The sequence below is a fragment of the Dysidea avara genome, chromosome 5 (assembly GCF_963678975.1).
Source record: "Dysidea avara chromosome 5, odDysAvar1.4, whole genome shotgun sequence".
Taxonomy (NCBI): domain Eukaryota; kingdom Metazoa; phylum Porifera; class Demospongiae; order Dictyoceratida; family Dysideidae; genus Dysidea; species Dysidea avara.
The window spans coordinates 6063838-6085271 of record NC_089276.1 but is presented as its reverse complement, the minus strand read 5'-3'; the positions used below and the strand labels follow the sequence as shown (position 1 = coordinate 6085271).

The 21434-nt window shown below is 37.6% G+C and overlaps 1 protein-coding gene across 1 annotated transcript in view; it reads left to right on the top strand.

Annotated features, from left to right (window-relative positions):
- LOC136256576 (hemicentin-1-like) overlaps positions 1-21434 on the top strand; it is a 160428-nt gene that overhangs the window by 122407 nt on the left and 16587 nt on the right. The window contains exons 5-6 of the mRNA XM_066049553.1: positions 1648-1698; positions 1743-2081. Coding sequence (XP_065905625.1) covers positions 1648-1698; positions 1743-2081 — 390 coding nt within the window. The remainder of the gene's footprint in view (positions 1-1647; positions 1699-1742; positions 2082-21434) is intronic.

Here is a 21434-nt window from a genome sequence, read left to right as displayed (position 1 = left end):
GAATAGCACTAACGTCTAATACTTGGTTCCATTTATGTTATTGTGGTTAATGTGGAATCTTAAAATTGTGCTGCACATAGGGAAGGTACCAATGCTAGTACTAGCACAACACAAAGCTGAAATACTGTTTGTGTTATTGGCTGTTCATCACTTGGTACTAACTTACTAGTCTTTGCATGTATTGACACAATCCATACTCAAAATGAAATGCTCATAATCCCAGAAGCTTCCACTTGCTTTCACTTATAATAACTCTACAGTGTAAGGTATTAAGTATTGAAAAAACTCAAGTCCATTATAAACCACAAGACAAAACTGGTCAACCGATAAACAGCTGTGGTTAATTTGCAAGTCCAAATTCCACTGGTGACATAGATTTTTCTTTATCAAACATACACTGTTGTACGAACTTATTGGTCACAGTTTTTACTTTCCTTGCATGTATAGCATATGTGGATTATTAGAAAGTGGGAAAGTATGTGGCATTTTGATAGGTATGTAGGACAAGCCTATAGGATTGTTTGTCTGTGTGTTTGTCTTGGAGTAACCAACCTTAATTCATAGATCCAACTATGTTATTTCAATGATGTTTTTCTTGATTTATTTATTAAGGCTTTCCAGCACAAGTGCTGAAGGTCTCTAGGACACCCGGTCCTACAGCCTGTTTGGAGTTGTTACATAAAGGGTGTTTGAAAAGGTGGAGAAAGGAGAAAGGAGAAAAAAATCCAGGACTGGACCTGGGTAGCCTCCAATCTGCAGCCATCCGATTAATGCTCGAATGTTTAGACTTAGCTAGCTTCATTACAAGCTTGGTACCATTAAGTGTGCAACCTTGTGTAAAATTATTTCTTCATACGCAAATTTTGCTGCTTATTATTATAGTCATGGCTACTGAACTAGAAATTAAATGTCCACTAGTATAGCTGCAACTATAAATAATCTTCACTACCTTTATTTCTATGATCCTTACTTAAATCTCAAAGATTTAACTTTACTTTTATAATAACACAATGTGTTACTGGTGAACCAGTACATACTGCAACAAAGGAAAGAATGGTGCCAGAAATTAACTGCATGACTAAATGTGCACCTGACTGTCAATTACCGATATGTGACATGGCCATTTTGTGGTGTTTTCAGTTTTGCTTCACCCATTATATTATATGTAGTGTTACTAATGAAGAATAGTACAAGAAGTACTTCTGCAATTAATGCGCTGACTACAGAAATTGCAGACAATTTCAATAGAAGCCACGATGCGCTATTATGACACAGAATGAAATGGGACACACAAAGGAGGACACCATAATGCATGCATGTAGCTGCTGCTGTTGGCAAAAAGGCACATTTCAGGGCAAAGTAAACATTAAGAAATCAAACCAGTAGCCTTAACCATAGTCAAGTTATGCTTGATCTGTTGGTTAGTCAATCAGGCAATCCGTCAGTCCTAATTTCATGAAAACTTTTGAAAGCGTTTCAGGTAACTCTAAAGGCATTTTGATTATTTCTAACGATTACTGCCAAGCTGGTGTGAAGGGAAAAAAGACTGATTTTGTGTGATATTTTTGGATAAATTAATGATCCCTACCATACAGTACTACCGAATGGTATGATTCATTGCAACCTAATGTGTGTTTTATTATGCAGCTATTGAGTGTACATTAGATGTGTACACTGGAATTTGTTTTAAAGTGAAAGGTAGTATGATACATAGTTTTTTACACATACTTTGTTCTTTCAAGTTCTAGGAGTCACCATAATCAGTAATCCAGCTGGTACACCAGTTAGTGGCTCTACTAACACATTTGACTATGCCATATTGAGTAGTGTCACTCTGACATGTATGGTGACATCAAGTGACGGTGGATCAACAATATTTCCAGTAACCAGAACACAGTGGGACACTACAGGATGTTTTACTAACAACTTCCATAATACTCCAACATGTTTTCCTACTGGTCAGACAACACAAAATGTAACTGGTAATAATCTACTTGCAGAGGATGCTGGTACCATCACTTGTACTGTAACCATTGATGGTGTTGACTATACCAGTGGACCATTAACACTTCGTATATCAGGTATATAAACAGATGCACTTGTGTATACATGTACTTTATTATTTACAGACTAGCAGTGGTAACTGCCTTTTGTACAGGTTGAATAAATTTAGTGATTAATATTTATGCCTATCGTTATTATACACACATGTAATACACGAGTATAGCAATTGTAGCACTAATCAAACACAAGCTTTCATATACCCTTGCAGATTATATATTAAGAAAAATGCCTTTATGATTGCATACTGTATATATAAACTGAATTTCAAGTGTATGATATATATGTATATATTCTACACCCCAGTAGATGAAATGATTATAGATAGCAAGTTATAGTAAAACAGCACCTGTTGAAGATCGACATCCTTGATGTCAACTCATTTCGATCATATGACAGATCAGACGTTTTAGATTCTTTCACAGTGCTACTCGCAATTAGTGAAGGAGACAAGAGTTCATCAAAAATCCTCCTTTCTCAGGTGAAGGATTCTAGGAGCTTACCAGTATCCTGAGAAAGGAGGATCAACGTGCATTCTTTGAATTCTATATTGTCAAATGTGACCAGATCTGCAAAAACAGGACTTAATCGTGCAAGCCTAAATTTACCGTATGAAGTGTTGAATACTTTGGGTGAAGCACTTGCATATTATTGAAAATATTCCGTAAATTTTTGAATGTCTCTTTCTTAGTGAAAGAAGGGACTAACAATAAAAACCTGGACATCATCTTATTTGCCTGCTCAAGAGGAGTTGGAAATTTTTTGTTTTGTTGCAGTAGACCCAAGAGTATGTAAGTTATGGGCATTTGTTTATGTCATGTCGAAGCTATTGTATGCGATCGATTTTTGTTCACGAATTTTTCCTTTGTATGCAGTGAAGAAAGGTGATAGATGGACAAACTTACCCAGTAAATGATTCCTCTGTTCATGGCAAACACGATGGTGAAACATTTCGCTCTGTACCTCAATCTGTTGGTAAATTACAACTGTTTTTGTAAGCGCCAGTAATTTATATTTCCTATACTTGCTGTACAAATCGATTTTTCTGCTGTTGCTACTTTGTAGGGCTGTAACTCCCAAATTTATTGGCATATGAAACTGAAACTTTGCCAGAGGGTACACTTGACTAAGTAGATTATAAATAGTTAATAAACAGGAATTCGAAAAATATGTGATTATGTCCTGTTTTTGCAGATCCGATCACAAATATTTAATCTACACAGCTGAGTGTATGCTCTTTAGCCTGAAATTTTGGATTACAGCCCTACAAATTAGCAACAACAGAAAGATCAATTTGTACAGCATGTACAGGCAAAATAAACTACAGCTACTTTTGTAACCTATGAATGCAACGATGTACGGTGTTGAGACATACACCATCATGTTTGCCATAAATAGGGGAATCCAATGCTAGGTAAGTTGTTTCTTGTGTCACCTTTCTTTTCCACAGAAAAGGACAAAAGTAGGGAAGTAAGATTGACTCTTCTATGCAACATAAATAGACATCCTTAAGTTTTGTTCCCATGTAGTGAAATAAAGGTTTTGAAACTTCAGGGTTTTACTGTTAGTCCCTTCCTTCACAAAGAACAAAGCATTTATGCAATAGTTATACCACAGCTGTGAAGGACATTGTTGATATATACATCCGGAAGCCCTGAGAGCCATAGGCCCAAGGGCTAAGGGTGTATCAAGACACACAGTAGTGTGTCGTGTGGCCAAGAAAGTCAGCGCATCACACCGTGAGTATATTGACAGGAAGAAAGAAAACAGTCTTTTCACGTGTGCATAGCTTAGGGACTGGCCGATTACGCTGGCATAATTATGAGCATAATAGGTGCCTAAATGCATTGAGCATAATGCTAGCATAATAGGATGAATATTTGAGCCATACTACAAATCCTTGATGGTTAAAATACATATCACAGAAAAAGATCAATATACTCTAATAGAACAGTCAATAACTCTAATAGAACAATCAGGCAGCTGACTGTTCTATTAGAGTATATTGATCTTTTCTGTCACATAGATTTTGAAGAGCTAAGATGTGCTTCAACCACTTATTATGTTCCCATAACTGCAAATTTATTATTATTAAAACATGGGAAATGAGGTATAAAGCTTGAGCATAATTTGAGCATAATTTGAGCATAATAGGTAAATTTATTGAGCAGTGCAGCATAACATAATAGGTAAAAAATTTGAGCATAATAGGTGGATCCCTAGCATAGCTCCATGGCCCCTTCTCCAGAGCACACCATTTTTGCATTATAGCTGTCTGCCAGGTAGGGTAGGCCACACAGCAAATTTTGCAACAGCCATTTGCGAGATATGGGCATTGAAAGTTTTGTTTTAATTGTTTTGTTTTTTTATTCTTATGCCGTATGGGGGCTATGGGGGCTTTGATTTATTTTCGCACACTTTGCAAACATTGCTATAAAACATCACCGGTTTTCAAGTTATTCCTTTACTCGGTTTACCCTGTAGCCGTGGCAGAAGTTTGATCTTTTTTTTTATATGAATAAATGCTCATAACTCCTTGGATATTCCTCAGATTCACAGCAAACTTGGTACATGAATCCACCATTACATGCTCTTTATTTGTGCCAAAGATCAAGGCAATCGAGTTACACGTTTGTAGATAGGCTGATCATCGTAGTGGTGACTTTTGATAGTTTGAATAGCAATAGAGTTACAGCGACAAAGTTATAAAGTAAAAACCAAACAAGTATAAAATTGTGAGATCGAGATACTCTAATAGAGCAGTCACTACGGGGTAAAAAAGGTGTACAAAAATGTCGAAAAATAACTTACCAGAGTTCGAACCAGGGACCGCCATACCTGACACCTGCATCCTGAACCACTGCTATCTTGGCTGATCACCTCACTTAATTTCTGCTTTTATAAATGAAATATCTAGTTTAAATTTGCTTATATTTAAACGTTTGTAATCTACCAATAGAAATACTAGATTGTTCTAGAAAATTGATGTATGCTCTATTAGAAGTCCTCAAAAAATGTGCACTCTATTAGAGTATTACAATAATATGTAACCTGCTGAGTAAAAACCCGACTGGTTTGCATTTTCCTCTAACTTCCATTTTATGATTTCCTTGTTGTTTACAGGGAAATACCAATGGGCTGTTAAAGTTTCAGCCTTATCTGGTAAGTACTTTCGGAGTTATAGCGATAGACAACTAGAAAAGCAAGACAATCGATTTGTACAGTGCCTATACAGAAAAAAAAATTACAGGCGCTTATTTAATTGATCATAAGTTTCGAATGCAATGGGCTACGGAGTTGGGATTTACGTCATTCAATTTACCATGAACTTGGGCATTCATCAACGTGTAGTTTTTGGCTGTTCAAGCTTACAAATGGCGACAATTAAGTTATGTTTCACCTCAAGGTAAACAACACATGTAACTCACGTTTACAGAAACGAAACAAAGATATTCTTGTTCTCCATGAAGAGGCATATCCAGTAGACTAGTATATTAGATATTTCAGTTTGAGTCTTCCTTCACTGTGTTATGGAGCAATTAAAGCGTGTGTAAAATTATTTATGTAGCGTGTGTTTTTTATGCAATGTATTTCAATACCAGAATTATGCAAACCAGTCAGGTTTTCGCTCAGTGGGTCACATATCAAATATTGAAGTAAATCATGCAATGCAATACATTTATAAGTCTGTCTTCAATAAACATTGTGTCTGCATAGAAAAGAAAGAATGTGAGTAAAACAAACCCCAAAGTCAGCCATAGGCTGGTTTTTGGAGCCTTATAAAGTACAAAAAGAAGTGAAATCCGCACAAACAGCCAAGCTGTGAAAAAATGGTGCAGCCTTAAAAGGTGAAACAAGTTGATCACTACTAGCTTTTTCAATAAATCCATGAAAAGCCTTGAAAAACCCATGAAAATATTATGATTTAAGCTCTATGGGTTTTTCATTGGTATGTCTAAGTGCAATGAATTTTACATCAAAATCATGTAAATTAATGTAACTGTTCTCTATGCCAAAACCTTTACCAATGAATAAGCTATGAAATTATACAATGTGATCAATGAAATTCTCATGACAGTTTTAGCACTTTCTGCATGCCAAATTGTTACCCATGAATCACCTATGATATTATGAAATGTTAAATAGGTACCAATGAAATTCTCATGAAAATTTTGATTTCTTGAACATGTCAAGGCCTTGCCAATGAATTGGCAATGAAATTACAATGTACAAAATGTGTTACCAATGAAATTCTTATGAAACACCTGGCTACTTTTACACATAACCAACCTCTACCAATGATTCAACCATGAATTACCCAAAATACTAATATGACATCCATGAAATTCCTATAATAAAAGGGATATAATTGTTAATGTGCAATTTATATATACTGTATAATTATTGCTATATACGCTGTGTTTGTTCTCATTGAAGTTTTGATTTCACTACAGATCAAGTAAGGTCCAGGAGTGAGAATGCATATGTATGATGTAGCTACGTACGTACAGTATAGCGAGCCATACACACACATGAACACCATGCATAGATATAATGCTCAATGTTAATTACTATATTCATATTATAGCTTAAGTCAGTGCTCCTAGAGGGCAGTCTGGAAGAAACCATAAACCCAGGTTTTACTATACTCTCTATGAAGAAAACTAATGGAGGCCGGCACTTCAGTGAAGAAATTAACTTATTTTGAAAGCCACAATTTCTACTCCAAGGCTTAGCAATAGATAGCTAGCCGGCTGGCTTACGGGTACGGTAGACTTGAACCAAGACTAAACCCTTGGCAGAAATGGGAGTGCTGCATGTGCAATTTGCGAGATGGACATACATGAGACTAGTTGCTTACCGTGTCCAGCAGGGTGCAGGAGTATAGCTAGCTACAAGCCTGGATTCAAGATGCACCAGCAAGTAATGGCCGACCCGCTCTAGGGCCAGGTGATGCGACTGGGACTTAACATCAGTGATGTCTGCCAGAGCACTTATGCATCGATTTCCACCCTGAAAACAACTGGCTATCAGCTAAACAGAACTTTCCTTAACTCGCGCATTATTTAGATCGAACAAAATTACCATAGAAATGATTTCTTTAACAACAGGAGTAGCCAGGTGGAAGTGGAGCGCAGTGTTAATTTGCTGTTGTTGCTCTACTAGACTGGTTCTTCAGGTAGCTAATGTTGTCAGTTGCCAGCCGTGTCATATGATTCATGTTGCCGATTTGTAGGTACAGCTAAGTTTTACTACTCATAAGTGTTCCCGTCCTCGTGAAATGAAGGGGAAACAGTGCAACAGTGGACAATTGTAACAGGGAGAGTGTCAGACCAGCTTATATGGCTCAACCTGAAGCTTGACCTGAAGAAGTTGTAAATCATACTCAATAAATGGACCATCAAATTAATGCTGCAGCTGCGGAAGTATTTGTGTGGAGTCTATTGTAGTCATTGCCATTATCCATGAGTTAGTCATGCAGTGTTCATGAAGATTCAAGCTGGCAGGATGTCACCCAGCTTCTTTTGATGGTACAAAACTATAGTGGTGTTTATCGTTTTCTGGTTTTTCTTGCATATTGTCTAGCCTCATCAACATTGATTATGCAAAGTGTCATCAGTTAATGTGCCATCGAGTCAGTACAAATTCACATTTTTATTATTCCTACTGCTTGTAGCTATCTGCCACTTTGTGTACTGAACCTGACAATCTGTCCATCCCTTCAAATTTGTGGTTATTTTATCATACAAAAAAGCCTAGAAGGTTTTGTTTCTTCAAGAATTTCTAGCCATATAGCAGCATACAGTATTACTGTGCTTCTTTCTTGCTGCAGACTTGGCAGCATTATTTGGCTGCTTATACCTGCAAGGAGATAATAAGAACACATTTAAATCCAGAGATATCATGATGAGGTTTTAGTGCATGTCATGTAATGTCTTATATCGTTATTAACATACGCAAAATATGCAGGTGTCACAGGTACGCTTGCAATTGTGTGAGTTTGCAACCACCATAAACAGCAAAGCAATGAAATCAAACTGATGAACTCCATATATGTAGTTACCATTAATTTAAGAGTGTAATTGTCATTACAATTCTTATTGTAGTAAAGTCTCAAAGATATTGTGGATGACGTACAGTCTATCTGAAGTGGAACCATTTTTTATGGCATATTGCAGTCCATCAGTGGTTTGTCAAATAGCTAGATCTAGACAAGCTGATTCAGAAGTGGAATAGCAATGAGCAACATGCAGTCACCGGCTGGCACGTACTGTGCACCTGCGACCCATTTTTTTGCATTGGTTTCATAAGTATTTCCTGACACTAGCATACATATTTCATTGGTGTTTAGCACACAAAACTACTAGCATTGGTACCTGCCCTACGTGCAGGATCATCTCCATATTAAACATTTTAATGCCGGGAACAGAGACCAAGCATTAATCACCAGTACCGCCAATGTAGCTATGTAGCATGCATGGTGGTTTTACTTTTAAAGAACATGAAGATTCCTTATGCTATCCTGCTGAAATTAATGATGCAAAACATCAAAGTTTATTGTTTTGGTTTTGACAGGAATGTAGCTCAATTATTCAGTGAGTCTTCCCTACCAGTGACTTCCAACATGCTGTAAAGAACAAACAAAAACATTAATTGGTACCTGCTTTCTTTACATGCAGGACAACTAATATTAGTTAGTGTCCTATATTGCTGTGTAGCATACATGTTTATAGTGCTTTAAAGTACACGATTCTTATACCATCTTTTAAGCACATGTATAGTGAATAAATGAACATGCAGGGTTAGTTAATCTACATGCAAGCTAAGGCAATTGTATAATTATATACCTACATGACAGGTGGTGTACACATAGCACAATTTCAGTTTCTACATGACGTTTACCTTACTGCCAAGAAAGAGAAATACCTTATTGTCAACAGAAAGAAATGAAATTTATATAAGCCAACATAATTTGCAATTATATAGTTACTACATGGCAATTTAGAATTACTTTCCCATGCTGTGCACTTTCAGTTTTAATGTTGTAGTGACACATATACCTCTTGCCATACAAAACCCATGCAGGTATTTAAACATCACCATTAATATTAATGTATGATCCTTTAAGCAGATCTAGAGTGAAAGGATGTAAGCAGGATTAGTGAAATAGTTGTGCAAAGATAAACTACATGTATGGTTTTTGTATCCAAGTTGCTTGTTTTCTACAGCAGTATGAGGTAGCTAAATCTGAACATTAAGTGGGAAGAACTCAAAGAAGTTTTACATACACAGGACAAACACACAATTTGGTGGCAATTTGTCAGCCCTACCACAGAAGTGCTATAAGAGTCCCTATGATGTAAGGCAGCCTATAGCCAGTGCTGAAAAACTGTGAGCATAAGAGTTTGTGAATAAACAATTGCATGGTCAGATAGAACCAAAAGGTGCATCAAAAAGGTCTCATAAGTTTAAAAAAAGTTATGGCTTAGGTGGGGATTGAACCCAGATTGGTTATAATAACTTGAGGTTAAGGGAGGTGTGCAAATTGCCACAGTATGATTTGACAGGAATGTAGCTAAACTTTTTAGTGATCTTTCCCTACACCAGTGCCTTCATTGCCCTATGAAGAACAAACAAAAGCACATAATGATTTGCTACAGCAACACTTGAGTTGCCAGATTATGGGCATTTAATTTTGCTAAAACTTTGCATCGATACGTGCTTTGCATGCCAAGATGCTATAGAGCTAAAAGTTGAGATTTAAAAAGGTGTGCACAAAAGGTACTGTTAAAAATAAAATAAAAATGTGCCACTATGTGGATTCGAGCCCACGACCTTCTACACGCCAGACAGGTGTTCTACCACTTGAACAGTTTGTGCTGCGGTTTTCAAAGGAATGTTGCCCAAGTTTTCTCTACACCTTTACCTTCTACATGCTGTAGAGAATGAACGGAAGCATGCGTGAACTCGTGATAATAATCTTAGAGTAGCCGGATGATGAGTGCTTTGTTATCAGCGCAGATTGTGTTGATTCTCGCCAAGTTTGGTGAATAAGCGGCGGGACGGTCAGACGGCTTTTTTCAGCTTTACATATATAGATTTCTCCTAAGAAGGTATTCCTGCTATTTTTATATACTACCTCAATTTCTCATTAACACATTCCAGTCATTTCCTAGATTTTGTTGATAATACTTTCTTTAATGACACTTCAAGGATGATCGTTAATTTTATTATGTTTGTGTAAGATCTGTAATTTAATAATGTAAGGTTATGCTGCAAAGTTGAGATAGGTCATATGATAGTTGATATAATATTTAACATAAGCACTAGTATAAATTACTAGCTATATAGAGAATGCCTAAACAACATACCAGCTAATTAAGCTAAGCGATTGAACAAATGATTTCTAACCAGTGGAAGAGCCAGTCAAACCAGTACTTGTAAATTAAATTTAGCAATTACGCAAGCTAGGAGGTGTTGTTGTTGAAGTATGTTACTTTGCGTATATGTTAAATCATTGCTTTGCTCATGCTATATGAAAAATAAAGCACGAGGTGTGTGGCCGAGATGCTAATAAAGCACGAGGCGAAACCTCGTGCTTTATTGGCATCTTGGCCACACACCTCGTGCTTTATTTTTCATAATAAGCAAGGCAATGCTTTAAATGATTTATGGAACTTTCAAGTTGTGTAGCTTCACCATACACTAGGACTCGTAATTAGCATGCATTGCAAGAATTATTTGCAGCCTGAAGGCACACAAACTGGATAACAAAGTAACTCACGCATAGTTTGGCATGGTAGACATTCATTGCTTATTTTTGGCATGTTTTGGTCACAACCCACAATCGATTCTATTGTGACACATGGTGAAGTATTCCGTGATATCTCCAGAACTTGTCCATTTACATTAACCTTCTCCCACCCATCCATGATCGAAACATTTAGGTATGTTTATAAAAGCAATCCAATGGTAGCACCCATGTTGGCTGGAGGTGATTGACCACTCAGCATGGTGTAGGCTATTAGCCTTCACTGGCTAGGGTAATTAGTCGTACTGGTGTGAGCGCCGTGGGCTATTAGCCTGCACTAAAGCACGTGGGCAACTGTGCTTTATTGCCCACGAAGAGTGTTTTATTGCACCGCAAATAGTGCATGCTTTAATAGTACAATAAAGCACTCTTTGGGCAAGTGTATTTCATGATATTTAAAGTACTCTCTCTCCTCAAGTGTACTTTATGAAATTCAAAGTACACTTTTTCCTTTGATCTCACCTATGCAAAGCTCTATAAAGACAATGGTCTTAGAACAATGGCTTGGTGTGAAAAGCATTCATGTAGACCAACACAATTTTCTACAGAGATGTGCATTTTAACAATGCTGCACCACTGTGGATGAATGTAATGTAATTTATTGCAACACAATAAATTGAAGTTAACATGCCTTGGTGTGGGCGTAGAATGGATACAGTGCAAATCTACGTACCATACTATCTATATTATAAGACTGAAAAGCCGTCCGTCTGTCTGCATTCCATTTGATGTCAGGCATGTACTCTTGAACCGCTGCATGTTTCGAAGCGTCTTTGTGTCTAAATAAGCGCTCATTATCCAGCTCTACAATGGCGGTTTCGAAAAGTTCGTGCAAGCTATCGTTTGTCCGTTACCGCTCTTTAAACGCAAAGGTGTAGAAGAAAAATGACTTAAATTCTTTCTATAAACCACAAGTAAACACCTATCTCAGTCCATTTGTACAGGTCTTTATAAGGCAAAAATATAGGTGTAGTGTTGGGTGTAGGACAGATAGGTGAATGGGTTAGACACCTGCCTTACGTGCAGAAGTTCCGAGTTCAAGTCCAGTTGGCGATATTGTTTTTTTTTTCGATTGGGCACCTTTTCAATGCACTTTTTTTTCGTTCAGCCATACCTTTTCAGTGCATCTTTTAGTCACTCTAGGTACCTTTTCAGTATAATTTTTTCTCTAGGTAAGTTGTTGAAAGTTCAAATATAGCTTTTGTTGTTGTAGTAATTCATTAACACTATGTAGAACTGTAACAGTGTACCTGCACGATAGGACAGGTACTAGCTATTAGCAGTTTCACCTGTGTGGTAGACATATGGGTATGTAGTTAGAGTTCTGCTCTTTAACTTAACTTACCCATACGTGCTCAGAGTATACTTATAAGGCTCATGTACGTTACAGTGACATCACCATGTATGAATGCTGTATACCTGATGTCTGAATTGGTTCCCAATGCAGTATTATGCTATTAGCTAGATGGTCCTGCACATAGAGCAGGTACCACTGAATGCATTGATATAGGGGGACTTAGACAACTGTTTAACACATTTGTGAGTAGATCATGCAAGGGCAGGGAAAAATCTGCAGTTTGTTTGTCTGTCCCGTGTGTTGTATTAGGGTATCATGTATGAAATCTTTTTGCAACTTTGTTTGTAGAATATATATGCATCTAAGTTTAATAAAACATCACACACAAAGCATGTATAGGTGCACCTATTAGTAGTGTGTGTACAATTGCTTCATCTTGCGCTTTGAACCCTGTGCTCACAACCCTTAATAAGGTTTGGTGTAGTATAGTACTCATGCTTAAATAGTTGGGTTTCTACTTTAGTCACTATAAGTTTAAACTTAGGGTTAAGGCTTAATATACAAGTCCTGCATGATGGGGCAGGACATACCGGTGTTACAATTATTTCATTTCAAGTTCATTTATTGTTAGTAAATTAGATGTCATGTAAACTGAAGCAGTGCATGCACATGCATGATAGGACAGGTACTAGCCACTTAGTAGTTTGCACCTGTGTGGTTACTGTGGTAGACATATAGGTAGATAGAGTTCTGCTGTTTAACTTACCAACATGCTCAAGGTATACTTACAGGATGGCATAAGGCTCACAGTCAGTACGTTAAAGTAACATCACCATACATGCTATACATATGTGACAGGTGCTGGTGTCTGATATTTAATTATCGGTTCACTGTACACTTATTTAGTTAGATGGCCCTGCACGTAGGGCAGGTACCAATGCTTGAAGCATCATCTGTTATCTCACCATCATAGTATGAGCTACAGTCAGTTCTGTTACGTACACTGAGTCTTCATTGGGGATAAGGCAGTGATCACTCCTTCTACCTTTGCATGAGAGCTTGGCTCAGCACAAGCTAAATTTGCATCTAAGATACTGCTTTTCTTTGCCATTACCAACAATTATTTACCTAGCTACCTATAACTCAAGCAACAATTCACTGTTTCACTGCAATTCAGCATACAAGCAGTCAACTATAACTACTACAGAGCAACCACTTATTTTACGTAATAAATTTATCCAATCGGATTCATCATGCAGTCACTAAGGAAGTTGTTGCTAAGTATCTTATGTTGAATTTAACCAATCAAATTCACTGTACGATTACAAAGAAGTTGTTGCTAAGTAGATATTGATCATGCAGGCCCCCTCCAACATAACATAGTGTCTTATATAGGTATAAAAACTTACTGTGTTGTTTATCATCCTGCTAATGAAATAGCTCAACTATACATGCCTAACAGCAAAACTACATTATGTAATCAACAACAATGCCTATCCAATGCAATAGAATGGACATGGCTGTCAACATTGGCAACAGGCATAGCTACCCTCTCAGTTCCTTACACTGATCATGAGATGCTGGACATCCATCACAAACTGCATGCCATCGCACTATATACATAGTAGCTACAGTATCTTGCACAATCATGTATAACTACCAAGTGAATTCATATCTATATGATTCAATAACCCTATCACTTACAGTGTATACAAATGCAGTAACCAAATCCTTAATTGTATGGTATGCAGTGTCTACAAAACCCTATTCCTGGAAATACATTCTTACAGTGCCTCATGCATCATTACTGAATTATCACCAGGCCATTACTGATGTAAGCAAATAGTAATGACCAACTGTAATTTCATTTAATTTCTATGTGTATACCACTCTGCACGATAGGGCAGGTACTACAGCTAGTAGTAAATAAAGCCAGCATCCTTTAGTGATAAACTAGTCTTTCAAGTAAAGTAATTAAATTCAGCAACACAGAATCCATGAGATGACTGTAAAGTCCATTAGAGAGGCATTGTATATTAGCAAAGTAGCCCAGTGCTAGCACCACAAACTGAAATCAATGCTTTTGTTTCAGGTAAAACTTGAACCAATCTTGTAGGATACATGATGTCATAATGATTCATTGTAATAAACTGGCTTGACAGGTTTGAGATCATGAGATCATGCCATAGTGCATGGCGTGTTCACGGACAGAAAAACGTTTGTCCTTGGTGTCACTGGAGAGTCGCTACTACTCAAGATTGATTTGCAGAAGAGGTAATGAAGTATAGCGGAGGCGGCATGGCGATAAACCTGGATCAAACGGACATTGTGGACACTCAGCTGTGTGAATGATGAGCAGGCAGAGCCTTCTACCGATTCCATGAATATTGAATGGGATTTTCTCAGTTAGGTGATGGCTACCGATGATGATTTCCGGTGAGTCCGTTCCATTATAAAACTTTTATATATTTGCCACGTGCTGTTGTGGTTACGAAGTGTTAAACTATCATCAGTATTACATAATCGAAAACGAGCTGGCGTCTAGTTTGACACAACATATTGTTGTCAACATATTGTTGTGGCCAGTGGCGTAGCCAAGGGTGGACCTGGGTGGGCACGTGCCCACCCAAATTCCCCTAGGATAGCGGTGTCCGCTCGCTTTTGTTATTACGAACAAGTGAAAAATAGTGCATACCTTGCATGGTAGCGCAATATTTTTGTTGTAAATAAGCAGTTGATATTGATACAAGTTCAATAATTACATCATGTGATCCAGGTAGTTTCAGTATTTCTATTTAATGTACATCATCACGTGATCCAAAAATTTTAGACAGGGAAGATAGGAACACGAGGAAGGAGGAATCCAGTCTATTTTTTCACATCTAGAATATTGAATTGTCAGCAACAGCACAGATGTTCTTTTGGTGGCAGGTGAAGTAACCTAAAGTGATAGACAAAAAAATGGTGTAAAGTCAGTTAGAGGCGAAAAATTGCAATTGGTAGCTGAATTAAGCCATGCGATTATCTCAAGAGTCAGACTGGAGTATAAAGAGTTGTGTAGAAGGAGGCGTAATAAGTTAGTTTCAATTTCTAGCTCCTCGTAGTATATCATTCATGCAGTAGCATTGGACTAGTGAAATATGCTGCAGGAACAGCAGATAGCATATTATTAGCTAGCTAGATACATTAATACACTTTTGAAACAGTTTTAAAACCAAATGTATGTAGAGTCCACTAAGGATGGACTCGCATTTTGTGCTAGTTAGTTGCTTGGGGTGAAATGTGGGTGAGTGTGCCCACCCAGTTGTGGAGGCCTGGCTACGCCACTATTTTGTGGATGAGCGTTTTCAGTGTTTCAGCTAATTTAGCTTTATTGTAGCATAGTGCAGAGTTGTCTTACCTCTGCTCGAAAAATATGGCTGTTCGTCAGCCATCCACGTATATAATTATCGTTTAACGAACAAAAGCCTCTTATATGCATACAATTGTACCTATTGGTATTTATCTACACTGGTCAGCAAATTTAGCTTTATTGTGGCGTAGTGCAGAGTTGTCTTACCTCTGCTCGAAAAAAATAAGGCTGTTCATCAGCCACTCACGCATATAATTACTGTTTAATGTGCAGCAAAAGCCTCTCATATGCATGCAATTGTATGTATTGGTATTTATCTACACTGGTTGTAGATGTGCAGTTCAGCATACCGTACATAGTAAATTTGCATGAAGATATAGATGATTGTTATCTTCCACAAGCCTATAGCCAGGCTTATCTACAGCCAGACATACGGCTATGTTCATCATGGTCTGCACCTTTCTTAGCTTGCCACATGGTAGGCAAGCACCTATGTCAGTCCACAAGCACATTTTTGTTGATATCTCATTTCTGTCATCTCGTAGTTTTGTGACCAATGTTGTGACTGACCGACACTAATGCATGGATTGTTGCTACCTCATTGTAGGATTGATTACTGAGTGTTAGGGATGGTGTTATCGGGCACTTTAATACTAAACAGTGGCTTCGATAATTACCGCAAGCTAGGCAGCTTGTATTTTCTTTATGGCTTATTCAGCATGATATTTGCATGTGTGTTCTTGCATGCGTGTTATTTGCATGTGTGATATTTGCATGCGTGTTACTGCATGCGTGTTATTTGCATGCGTGTTATTTGCATGCGTGATATTTGCATGTGTGATATTTGCATGTGTGATATTGCATGAATGTTATAATCACAAGCTATTGTGGCTGCTGCTTGCCTCTTCGCTTATACGTACGCTATTACTGTTGTTATTACATGTTTAGCTTTATCTGTGATAGCAAGTATTTGGTGTTTTACAGGATACAAAAACTTCCTTTATGTGCAACTGCTATGCCATCCAATGCCCTCAGTTCCCAACTTTTGTACATCACAACACACGTTCTTCACACGTTCTTCATAGATTTCAGCATACAGCCTGCGTGATCACAGGACATCATGTATTAGTCTTAAATATTATTAAATATTTCAATATGCAATTACAACTGGAAAACCTGTTGTCTCTCTGCCATGAGTGCTAACTGGTACATCAGCCTGTTGTCAGTCCTGTCTGCCCCTGTGACTGATGAAGGCTGATTATGTCCCACATCAGCTGTCCTAAGGGATACTTATGAACCCTCAGGGTATGCTTTTAGGATCCCTGTCGTTCCTGCTAGCATTGGTGTCTCACTACACTCATTCCCTGATATTTATCAAGCTTAAGAGATTGGGATGCTTTTGATGGAACAGTTGAATTACATTAGGGTAAACAAATGAATATCTCTCAGTCATTTATCCTCAATAATGCATGAGAGGTGTTTGCAAGAGCATTGTTATTCCTCCTTCTAATGCAGATAAATCATGCATTCATGAGGCATGGTTTACTTGATTCATGTTTAGGAAATATACTACTATTGCATTGGGAAAACAGTTATTAATTGCACATACTCACAGTAAATATTTGTTAATTGTACATACACGCACTGGCATCACTATGTGGACCCCACAATACTGTTACGCAAGTCAATTACATAGTGCTTTGGATTATCCATGTTGAATTTTCCCATTTTCACTAAACACACAACTGATTGATGCTATCTTTGCATATGTGATTCACTCATACCTCTTTTCCAAATATTGAGCATAATACACCAAATCAATACCCGAAGATTTCGCTCATTAAATTATGTGTAATTTTTTTTGTGAGCTATGCTACGTGTTCATTCCTATAACTTCTTCCGGTACTGTTATTGCAAGTGTGTCATTGCATGTGTATTGTTGCATGTGTGCTGTCGTGCTGTGTTGGCATGTGTGATGTTCTGCTTTTAGCAGTATGAGTATGATCTGTTCACTTCCATACATACAATGCTATGAATTACATCATTAGGACATCAATACTTGATCCTGCTTGCAGGGATCTTCAGCTGTTTGCTTGTGTTTTGCTACATCCCACCAGGCAATGTAATCCCATTGTATTTTTGTCAATTGTTTCAATAGCGATACATTTACTGCAGTTTATTCCCACATATAAATATATTATTTCCAGCTACCTATATACTGCATGTGTATGGTCAGCACCTGTGTTTCTGGGCTAGACGGATGACTTGACTTTCTGTTCTTTGTGTTGCTGATTCGCTTTTGTTATTTGTGGCCTTCGCAATACACTTTTTGCCACGATATGTGTTTGAACTAAGAGCTACTTATCATTTCATTTCACATAAATCACATGCTGCTGCAACAAGCATCATTAATATGACTGTTACATATTCCTAATGTGCATAATTTCACCATACGTGTACCCTCGTTTCTGTTAAAGCATAAAAAATTTATAGGTATTCGCCCATTGGATATATGCATTGTTTCCCTTTATGTGTGCGCAATACCAACTAATATGGTATAGTGTTGCTATAACAGGGTGATAGGGAACTGAGGAAGTTTGGGGAGAAATTGGGTGGATGAAGTGCTAATTATCTGTGCATGGCCAAACCAAACCAATTACGCTAAATTTAACTTATATGATTATTCATTGGTTGCTGCTATCATGTTGTGTTGCTATGCATATATGGTGCGTTGCTGCAATCTTGTACTAATTGGAAGACATATTTGCTTTGTGGTCAACTGTAAATCCAGTTATGCCATATCCACAATGCTTGTCTGCGTGGCATGTGCAAAAGTTATTACGCCCTACTCCAACAATTTCCTCAGTTGCCCTTTCCCCAAAGTACTTGTGTATAGATATCTGTATGAATGTTATTTGTGTTTTGTTGTTGTTATGTATATTTATGGCAATGGTGCAATGTTATGTGGTAGATATTTACATGAGTGTTTGTTTGGTGTTGTTGTGTACACTTTATGACTTTGTGGAAAATGTTATTGTGGTTAGAACTAGGAATAAGTAGGCAATAGAGCTAGGTGCAGTGGAAGGGTGGTGTGTATAGCTAGTAAAACATTATATAGTCATGTCTATTTTGTATGTACACATACTAAATACATGGTAAGTGGTGATTGCATCCCGGGGGTGTGCACTGCTCGAATATGCCGAGTGAACACTGCCCTAGGGTGTTTCCACACCAATCAGCATGTTAATGTTGAAATAAATAAAGAACAATACAAGTACAATACAATAAAGAGTTTTTGCAAAGACAATGACATCTACATACCTCAACATAGTTGTTTTAGTACATTTAGTGCCACTGGCACTACATCTTCCCTATAGTAATGCAGGAGAGATTTAATGGTTAGGCACTAAATCTTTCCTACAGTAAGATTTAGTGTTTGCGGCACTAAATCCTTCCTACATTAATGTAGGAAAAATTTTCATTTAGTGACATTTTATCCTATCCCGTTGTAATAAAGCTTGTTGTGTTGTAATAAAGCTTGTCGCTTCGTGGCCAGTTGTTATAAACCTTGTTGCTTTGTGGCCAGCTTGTCGCTTCTTAGTATTAGTTAGTAAACAAGCCTTGGAACTAAATAACAGCTGCTAAAACAACACTAAACTGGCCACTGAGCTGGCGGCACACACAAACACGCTGAAAAGGACCTTACCTAGCGTGACTCTGTGCTTCTTTTGTCAGTGCTGGTAACAAGCTGCTTTCTAAATAGGTTAGATACCCACTGTCGTTTTTAGTAGGTTGAAACCCTCATGCTTGGTTTGGCACCTCAGTGAGCATTAATTAGTGACCTCGGCTGTGACTTGGTCACTAATTAATGCCACGCCTCAGTGACCAAACCGTGCCCTCGGGTTGTCAACCTATAAAAAACCTCCAGTGGGTATCTAACATACACTTAGAGCCAGAATGTACTAGTTAAATCAATGCCATTAACAGTTGTATCAATTGTACACAGCATTGGTGATTGTTGTGAGCTAACAACTGTTGCTGACTGAAATGGGAGTAGGGCTAGTACATTCGTGGCCACCCCCCTTGGGTTGTAAAAATGTAGGGCCTTCTAGCAACCAAGTTGTAGTTATGATTAGCAGTGAATCAAACAGGTAAACTGTACTCCTTAGGCTCCATCCCTTTTCTTTTGATAGCTATACAGGACATTATGTGTAAACAAACTGATTTATGGTCAGACATGCAGACTATTTGGATGGCAAATGTCTGGTGACTGACTGTTAGATTTTTCTCTGATTGGATATTGTGTTCATGTTTTATGGCAGTTTTTGTAAGCGTGTGAAAAGATGAAGGTAAAGAAGAAACTAAGCCAATTTTTGAAGTCTCATATCTTGGGAATACTTGAAGCGATTTTGCTGAAATTTGGAATGTGGAGTACTGACGTTGACAGGCATGTTCAAAGCAAAAATCGTTGTGTTTCATAAAGGTAGCACTGGGTTATGAATGCTTGAAAATTGCATTTTCTTTTTGCAGTATTGTGTGCTGGCTTCTAGGGCCACAAGACACACTACCTTGTGTCTTGATATAATAACTTACCTGATAGGTGAAAGAACTAAAGAGCACTGACCTTGTTTCTTTCATACATCTGATAATTGATAGTGGTTTTAATAGCATGGGCTAATAGTTCTCAGAATGTTAATTATGCTTTTCACATAACATCAGAAAAATTGCAGTTGTAGGATCCAGTTTTCTTAGTTTTACCATTTTGTACTACTATCTTTGCTAATGGGACAGTAAGTAAGTAATAAATCATACAGTACAGTAGACTGTATATTAAGAACTTTTCCAGCCAAAAATCACCCTAAAACCAGCCTCAATTTCCCTTCATGACAACTTGGCAGTATTGGTTATTGGTTAGGAACATCCAAGCCATAATGTCTTCAGATCAATCCCAAACTCTTTTTAAAAAGTTTCTATGAAATTTAAAAAAAATTCTATGTAACAGAATTTTATTCAGACTAACTAACTAACTGATGCCTTGAACTAACTAACTAACTTTCTTCATTGTTCAAGATCGCTTTGTCCTGAGATGTGCCTTTTCGCCAACCGCAGTATATACAATGCACACATCATGGACTTGCCTTTGTGTTCCAGTTCTTTTGCTGATAACGCAAGGTGTCAATTTGCAATAGCACGATGCGGCTTCCCTGTGGCTCTGTTGGTATCTTGCTTGTATTTTCTGTAGCGACTGGATTGGTTATAGAGACGCTTTTTGTACTTTGTAACACTGTGTAATGGACTAAAATAGGTGAAAGAGAAGCATAATGGTCACCGTTCAATCTCGAGTAGCTGGGGTCGTATTTTTTGTATAGGTGCTTTTTGTACTGTTCTTCGTTTATAGTGCTGTATAATGGGGTGAACATAGCTGATAGCAAAGTGTAATGGCTACTTCGCTTTTGAGTTAGTAATTGATACCTGGGGCACGTGTTCAGGTGAAAACATTAACTCTGGTGCCATCCTTTCTTTTGATGCAGTATGCATGGGTTCACCAGTGAACAAAACAGTAAACAAACAAGTATAAATAATAATTAGGAATTTTGTTTGAGTAGGGATCATAGAAATAAAAGGTAGGGAGGTCACCTACACCTGCAGATATACTAGTGGACTTTTAATCCCTAATTCAGACATGGGTATAGGCTGAAGTAGGGATTAACTATGTCCACTAGTATATCTGCAGGTGTAGGCAACCACCCCTTGTTTCCTTCCCTACTTTTTTTATTTCTATGATGATCATCCCTATTGAACTTAAAATTTCTAATTTTTCCTTATACTGGTACATTTGGTTAAGTAGTTAAGACTAAAAACTACTCACTTATTTAAATCTTCTTTCTGTTGTTCTGTGATCTGCTCAATGG